This window comes from Nanorana parkeri, unplaced genomic scaffold (genome assembly GCF_000935625.1).
Source record: "Nanorana parkeri isolate BGI_ZX_2015 unplaced genomic scaffold, ASM93562v1 scaffold377, whole genome shotgun sequence".
In the NCBI taxonomy this organism is placed as follows: domain Eukaryota; kingdom Metazoa; phylum Chordata; class Amphibia; order Anura; family Dicroglossidae; genus Nanorana; species Nanorana parkeri.
The window spans coordinates 789,366-798,127 of NW_017306645.1; the positions used below are offsets into that span (position 1 = coordinate 789,366).

General features: G+C 38.6%; 1 protein-coding gene across 2 annotated transcripts in view; it reads left to right on the forward strand.

Moving 5' to 3' along the window:
* NCOA5 (nuclear receptor coactivator 5) overlaps positions 1-8,762 on the forward strand; it is a 36,113-nt gene that overhangs the window by 14,658 nt on the left and 12,693 nt on the right. The window contains exons 1-3 of one of the 2 annotated variants that reach the window (XM_018559046.1): positions 1,514-1,636; positions 3,587-3,694; positions 7,842-7,908. In XM_018559046.1, coding sequence (XP_018414548.1) covers positions 1,537-1,636; positions 3,587-3,694; positions 7,842-7,908 — 275 coding nt within the window. In that variant the 5' untranslated portion in view covers positions 1,514-1,536. Of the gene's footprint in view, positions 1-1,513; positions 1,637-3,586; positions 3,695-7,841; positions 7,909-8,762 lie in introns of those variants that run through there. The other variant, XM_018559047.1, reaches the window with a different exon arrangement.

Here is an 8,762-nt window from a genome sequence, read left to right on the forward strand (position 1 = left end):
AAGCCCGTCGGCAGTGCGGGGCCCCGGTGTTCGAACACCGGGACCCTGCACTGCCCCATATTGCAGGACCGGACCGCACTGAGACTGTGCGCGCCCGGTACCATTTGATCCGCGGACCGGGGGGTTGGGGAACACAGACATGCCTGTCCCTGAAGGAAACGTGTAGGTCAAAGTCAAATGACACAGTGGGTCCAACTTGTGAAACTGAGTGAATTCTTCCAAAAGGATTATAGCACTTTGGAACTAAAAGTACAATTAAAGCCTTGAATAAACCTGTGCATCTTACTGCAATACACATACCGTGGTTCCTTGCAGTGCCATTCATTAGAATAAATCGGTGGAGCTGGCACATCTGCTTTGGTTTGCTAAGTTGGCAAAAATAGTGCAGGCTTTTAGATTCATCATGGTGTCTTGGCTTCCCATTCCAATGAATGGGCTGCCTTTACGCAGTGCACATTACTGCACCACAACAAACCATAGATGTTATAAAACCTTTCAATAGTCTGCTACTTGGACATGTATTACACGCATGTCAAAACAAAATAATAAAAAAATAAATAAAACATTTCTACAATACATCTACATTTGCCTGTGTTTTATCCCTTCTAATCTTGATCTGCTAGAAATGAACTCGGTTCATTTCTAGCAGATCTCCCCAAAACGTGGGGGGAAGTTTCTCCGCGATCGCAGTGCATTCCAGCAGCTACCGCTCTGGAACGCACACTTTCGGTGTGAACAAGGCCTGATTAGGCTAATAAAGTGTATTAAATCCCCGCAAGCCTCCTTGCCCTGCACTGAAATAGCTTACTCTGATTTCACTATACACTGTAAGCAGTACCTATCCAAATCTGTTATCACATTTTGATATTGTTTAGCATTCTTTCACCAATCCTTTTTTTTTCCTACTCTGAATAAAATAATGGGGAAATGTGCCTATCAGGACTACTGTTGATATTTTAACCTTTATTTAGTTTTGGTGATGCGCTTCTAATTGATTCATTCTAAATAATTACAATAAATTAATACTACATTTTGTATAATGGATTTCTTATTTTTCTTTTTTCTCTTTTGATGAACATTTTTTATATGTCTGAAGACTTAGAATGGTTTTAAGTGACCAGTTTACAGTTCACTGTGGTCACACAATGCTGTAGAAGAAAAATCAAGTATATTTAAGTGGTTGCTGTTTTGACCACTCGGCTTACCTCCTTTTGTATTGGTTACTTTACAAATGTCAAATGGCTTGGCCTATCACAGAAGACAAACGTTCAGTTTCTAGGAAAGCAAAATAAAAACAAAACCTTTTGTAAACGGCGAACCTTCTGCTTTGGAATGCGTGCACACAGCTTTGCTGAAAACTACTAAATCTGAATTTAGGAACGATCGCATATCTTATGTGTTAGCTATGTATGGTTTTAAAATTATATGCATGGCCATTTTTCTCTTTTGCGAAGTTCTTTCAAGATGTCCGCCATGTCTCCTCGAAGGGGCAAGAGCAAGAAGACAGTTGTGAACCAGATAAAGAGTGATGATCCCATGGATATAGACCGAAGGATTTTTGTCGGCAATTTACCAACAAGCCAGATGAGCCGTCACGATTTGGAAAGCCTATTTTCCAAATATGGAGAGATCACTGGTTAGTAATGGTTTGTCCTTTTTTAAAATTTAATTCGAAGCTGAGCTCTAGTTTTCTTTGTTTTACTTTTAAACCTGCGTAGATTAGCATACTAATTCATTTGGAATTGGAGGCTTTTCATTGGGACAAACAAGGAAATAATTCATTCTTCAAAATGACTCCAGTCAATAATATTATGCATTAAGATTGACTAAAATATACTAAACATGTTATGCATCGGGTACAAGGGCAAGTTTTGCCCTCCATTTTGTCCTTGGAATTGGACTAAAACACTGGCAATTTATCATGAAAACATAAAATTCTCCAATCCAGACAGAGGAAGCTGCCAATAACTACATGCACACACTACTACTACTCTGCCACCACTCACAATTTTCAGGCTTGTTCTGACACCCCTAGATGGTACACTCTGAGCAGGCTGGCACACAGGCTTTCACAGCCCACACACTCTGCTCTCGGCTAAACTAGGCAGTATTATTTAATGCAAACACCCACTCACGGTGTCTTCAGAATTTTGCTGTCTTTAGAGCAACCAAAAACAAGTTTTATATGTATTATTCCTAAGCAGGTAGTGCACAGAAATGAACAAAAAAAAACCTAAATTAAAAATGTAAGATGCACATAAGCAAACGGGATTGAAAATAAAAGGCATGACTGGGGCTGGAGGATGCATACGCAGAACATATCAGTTAACATAGATGGAACCCCTAACATATGGCTGAGATCTGACTGCGGCGCATAAAGGGTAATTCCATTTTCCCCCTCTCACTGCTCTTACCTTTTGAGCGAACGCTGCTTCCCTCCCCCCCCTTCTCCTCCTCCATATGTCCTAGTGTACTGCCCACACATTGTAGAGCAATGTAGATATTTAAAATTATGCTGCAAATGGTGAACGCTCATTGGTCAGTGCGGTCACTTAACCACGCTGACCAATGAGAAGTGCTTCTTGCTAGAAAGCACTTCTCATTGGTAAACAGCTTAATTCAAAAGTAAGAACAGCAGGAGGGGGAAGGGAGAAGATTGGCGGGTGTAATTCCATTTCCCCAAATTAACCTGGCATTAACTATTATTGGGATTTTGTATAGCGCCACATTCACATCAGTCCCTCCCTCAAGGAGCTTAACCTTCAACTTTATTTGGATATTGCAGTATGGTTACCACCCTTCCAACCTGTCAAGTTGGATGAAAGGGGCTGGTTAATTAGCACAGAAAGGATTCTGGTAATCACAATCTTCAAACACTCATAACTGTGTCAAGTTATAAATCTGAAAGTATGAGTAATGGTTTCAGCTGTTCCTTGCATAAAGACCAAACATGCTTTACGCCTAACAAAACCAGTACGAACCGAAATAGACCCAAATTATCAATGCCCCCATTTTTTTTAAATTTGGAATTTAACATGTTGTATCTACACAGCCAGACGCTTGCATAACGCTTGATGATACGGGAGTTTAGCGTATTTAAACTTTTCAGAACTTTGAAGAAATAAAATGCACAAATGTGTCTCAGACTAGCTGGAACATTACCACTAGATTGTGCTAATTGGGATGAAGACACACAGGACATTGATGTCCTGTGAGAAAACACACATGGTCTAATCAGCCCGTTGCTGTGAATGTATACATTAAACATTTGGTCTTCCTTCGGCACTGTATTGTTAAAATGTTATGCATATTCCGAATTAACACTGCTCTGACTGGATCATGACACCTTTTGCTGTGATTTTTTTAAAAAATGTTTTATGTAAATAAGCTCTGAACTTACTCGGTCTTGGCTTGATCATGACAAATTAATGCAGAACATCGAGTGCATTCTGTTATATTAAACACTTTGTTTCCATGTAAAATTAGAGATGTATTGTCCCAATTTTCCTTGGTGTACATATTTTTGCATCTTCTCAAGCCAGAAAATGGTGCTGAATTCCGGCTGTAACATTTGTTGATTTTCCAGCCGTCTCTATGTTACGTGGCTATGGATTCGTGCAGTATGAACGCAAAGAAGATGCGGATGCTGCTGCCAAGGGTGAGAGTGGTCGGATTTATAAAGGGTATAGATTAGGTAAGGCAAAACTGTGAAGCTGATTAAAAAATATTTGCTTTTAAGGTGCTGCTTTTATCTTTATTTTTTGCCATCTGTTTGTTCTATATCACTGCTTTCTTAAAGAGGATTCCAACTGTAAATGAAAATGGCCAGTCTGCCTCACATATAAAGGACTGGCCTTTCACTACCCTCTCACAAAATATTGGTAACTTAGTCCAAATTTGTAAATCCACCAGGCCATAGAGGTCTGTTGTATGTGCATGGCAATGGATCACTGCAGGTGTAATCTGTAATTCCAGTTCTCTTGTAGCTACAGGATGGGCAGGACCTTTCTGTGATAGTTTACAGGGACATATCGTCAATCAAATTGGGAAGTTCCATATCATCCATCTGTAAATCCTCTTCACGTTTTGATACTGTAATGACTAATAGTCAAGTTTATTGTTATCGGTACATATAAGTTGGAGGTGGTCATTCTTTAGGGAATGGTGCAAATGCACATGGTACAGCATGTATTAAAGGCTCTATGCAAACCACCAAATTGAGTAATGAAATAACTATTCAGCAATAAATATGGTTAAAAAAGAGTATTCACTTGTGTCATCTGTTTTTGGATGCATTGTTTGCAACAATGCAAGGGCAAAAACTTCTCAAACGGATATAAGAAAATGCTTTCGATGATGTACTTAACAGACTTAAAGCAAATCAGATGTTCATTGTTGGGGTTTACATTCACTTAAGATTTTCAGCCTATACAATAGAACAAGTCCCATCTTAGACCGTGGTGTTGTGTTTTTTGTTGTTTTGTTTTCTTAACCCCCATACTTTTGGTAGGAATATAACCAGTAGCACACATGGAAACATTTGCAAATCATTATCTTGGTTGTAGTTCTTTCAGATATGGCAGAATAAATGCAAATAATGTAACTAAACACGGATTCATTATCCGTGTCGTATAAATATTTGGATCTGGAATTTTGCTCGGTTTAGACACTTTTTTTTTTGTTGGGCGTCGATGGTAACATCATGGCAGCTTACTATTGGAATAAAAAATGACTACATGCTCAATTTAAGTCAAATAAGGAGCATTTTTTACCGCCAATACACCACAGAGGAAATTAATGTTTTATGACCCTTTAATCATTTCTGTTTTTTGAGCCAGCCTGAAAAAATATGATCAAACGCGACCCAGAAAAGCACACACGGATTGGTCATTCCATCAGATTGATGTGGAATATCGAATGATCAGATAACATGAGCTTTTAAAACTACGATACTTGAAGTTAGATCTTGCAATGAGTTTGGCAGTTCCATTTGTTGTGTGATCAGAATATGCTGTTGTGCAAACTCCTCAAGGGACCCAAGACTACTGGAGACTGCGCACTTCTACAACCATAGGACCAAAAGTATTAAAGAAACTTTACCTTACCATTTTTTTGTTTTGGTTTGGAGCATTACAACAGCTATGACGAATATTTGAGAAAATGATCAACCCGAGTAAATTACTACATAGCATACGCGTTTGTCATTGTATTATAATTTCTAAACTTTTTTTGTGTGGGGGTGGGGCTTTAAACTGATCATGCTGAATTTATACCAGTCCTCTTACTGCTTCTAAGATGCCTAGAGTTTTATTGCTACATTTCAATAATTCAGGAGGTTCTTAATTCGTAGAAACATGCACATGTAATTTACTTTTCCTTGCAGGTGTGTAGCAATTTTACAGGCTTACATGTAGCGACCTAAAATATTCCTTTTCAGTTATTCTTGCTAGTTTAGAAATGGACCGTAGACCTAAATTTACATAGTTATTGAGAAAACTTTAATACAAATCTGATTTAAGAATTTTTGGAACTTACCATATTCAAGAGTTCTACTTGTAACAGTATGCAAAAATTGCCATGTAACCTCACCTTTTTTGTTCTATGCGTGCAAAAGATTTTTTTAAATACACAATCGTTCATTATTGAGGTGTGCACAGACTGATAAGCTAGCATTGAGCTTTCCACTTTTTTTATTTTTTTTATTTATAATGTAAAATAGTCTTCACCCCATTCTTCATTCATGCCCAGAACATAAGCCTGGTGATTTTCATCTGAAGCCTTTATCACTGGAGAACCTTTAAGATAAATACAGCAGTGTACCTTTGCTGGCTTTCATTCTGCTGTAAATATTAATGTAGGAAAATTAATCTATACCTCCCCAGGTTTTAGTAGTTTTGAAACCTTTTGGTCTTTTAATTGTTCTCATGGAACATGAAGGGACGCATCTCCCATTGACACGGAAATTAATCCTTACTGGTTGTTACCCCTTCACCACTATGCCAAGAGTGGCCAAAGCTTCACTTTACAGGGTCAATCCACCTTTCTATAAAAAAGGAAAAGGTGAACTAGGTCACAATACTGCCCTGGAAGAATATTCAGAAATTCTCATTGGTCATTGTGGTCATGTGCATTGTGTTGTTGTTCACATAATCATGGTTGCGTGATACTCAAGCACAGACTCTCCCAGCTGCCTGTACTTATCAGTAAATAAGTGAGGTTGACAGGTACCCTAAATATATAATTTTAGTACTTTTTTTAACATATATATATATATATTACGGTTTCTTTAATTTGACCAAAATATGTAAGTTCACTGCCTGTGCCACCGGCTTCTGCATGTCCAGTAGAGGCACAGCACAAGTATCTGTCACTGTATGGGTTACCTGGGCTTAGGTTTCTACCATACCCTGCAAAGCTTTTGTTTGCTACAGCAAAAAAAAAAAAGTTATTCCATTTAATTATGCACCAATACAGCCTCTTGGTGTCTCCTCTACTATTCTCCCAGCCTTGCCTGCTTAATGGATCTCAAACCTGTCCCCACAAACATCATTAATAGGTATTGGGCCAAACTATGTGAGCTTGGCCCCCTCGCCAAGGGTGTATGTGCTTTCAGTGATTGACACTGAAGTTTTAGTAGTGTGGCTCCTGTAAGGTTTATGTTTGCTTTTTATCCCTGCTTGTGTGCAGTATCGTATGTTTATGCTCATTTGCATGTTTATTTTAAGCCACCGATACAAACTTGGTAGTAAACTAAATTTGGCCATACATGGATCGAATTTTCCCATTTAATACTGAATCGGCCAAAAATTGTTCTGCGAATGACCTTGCTTTCACCACCCGGCTTGACAGGTGGTTTTTCTCCAATCAATTTTTGTCGAAGGAGCTGGGTGGAAAATTGTCGGTCGATCAGTGACTGCAGCCAGTTAGGAGTTGCTGTTCAGGTATTCTGAAAAGCCACAGGTGCTGGTTGTCAGAATACAGTAGCAGATGGGGGATCAAAAGATTTCTCTTGTTAAGCTCACAGGGCTGAATGAGAAATATCCTTGGAAAATGTTTAGTGTATCCTGCTTCTTGGTAAAAATAAAATAGAGCTGCCATGCAAGCAAAAAGGGGTCAAATGGTAAAGGTAATATCATTTGGACAATCAGACTTGTTGATCATGAACACTTTCGCAATATGCTTCACATACACTTAAAATACTTGGTCTCCTGTGGATTTTTACAGAGATCTGACTTGACTCTAAACATCACTGCAATGTGCTGCTGGTTGACCTTTTTTACCGACCATTCGACTTGGGTCACATGCAGCATGAACGTCTTAACTGTTAATCCTGGAAACCATTGGACAGAGCAGTCCTTCCCTCAAGATCAAAACGCTATCATAATATCGTTTGCATTTAAGCGCTTTTATTTTTGTGTTGACAAAGGCCTAAAATTGGGAAAATATATAAGGAACAGATACCCAAGACTATAAAGTGGAACACAAACTGCGATGCGGTTCACCATGCTTGTCCTTTTGGAAACTGTTATTTCATGTTATGGAACCCCTTCCTCAGTCTGGATGCCTTAACTATTTATTGCTCCTTGTGAGTTTTCTTAAATGTGTAATAAGTATATGCTGAGTTGATCTTCATGGCAACTTACAACGGTGGTGGTAAAGTATTTTCAGATGACCTATTGTGATTTCTTGACTTTTTATACTGTAGGGCAGGGCACTTCATACTGACTGAAAATAAACATTCTCCTTTTGAATCAGTTGCCTTAGTATCTGTTTTTATTTGTTTGATAAATGTTTTCTCCTGTTGCACACTATTGAACAGATGGGTTAATTGTCCTTTTCAGATATTAACAAAGCAGTGGAAAGAAGAAATATGAATAAGGGTCCGTCCAGGTCCAGCCCGTCACGAAGGTAAAGTACTTGCGAGACTGTCGTGGACTGGTCTTGATAGGGGTCCCAGAAGGAACTCCTGCAATAACTTTACATTGTTGAATATCCCATAACTGGATATCGCTCCATAAAATGCTCTCGCCTTATTTTTGGATTCGTTAATTACGAAATAATCTGAATAAACACTTGCTGCCTTGGATGTGTGTATGCGTTCTGCTTTTTGTTCCACATATGCAGACTACTAAAAGGAAAGTCAAATTCTGCTAAATTTTAAAGATTTAGATTTGTCTTTTAAAAATACCACACTCCTAATAAAATGCGTGCATAGTAGAATTTTCTTCTTGGTTGCCTTCTCTGCGCATCAAATTGCGTCGGCTCCAAAATGGTTATTTCTCATCGCGACTACCACTTATCTATAAATTTACTCTTAAAATGGCACCTTGGTTCACATCTACATCTTGTGCTAGACCCAGCCTGTCCCTGACGCTTTCTTGACGCTGTAGCCTCTAAAGTACTATTTCATTTAACACACAGGCTCCTGTTAACCGATATTCCACAAATGTGCCATGCAATGCAAAACCAAATGCCGAAGGAAAGTCTTTGACTTTGAAGATGCCATTTAAATTGCAGAAAGTGTCAAGAGTGTGATTTTATACAGAATAAAATGTTCAGCATGTGTATTTCATTCACTTCCGTGAATTCTGATTAGTTGGTTCGCAAGTCTTTGAGGTTGACTGAAATTAAGAGTTAATGTCCCCAAAATTTCATGGAAAATCAATTTTTGGAGGCAGCTAATAGGGTGAAATGAAGCGTGGTTTTCCCTTCCAACCCCCCCTTTTTTTTTTTTGTTATCCAATGGGCCTCCAATGGCTTTG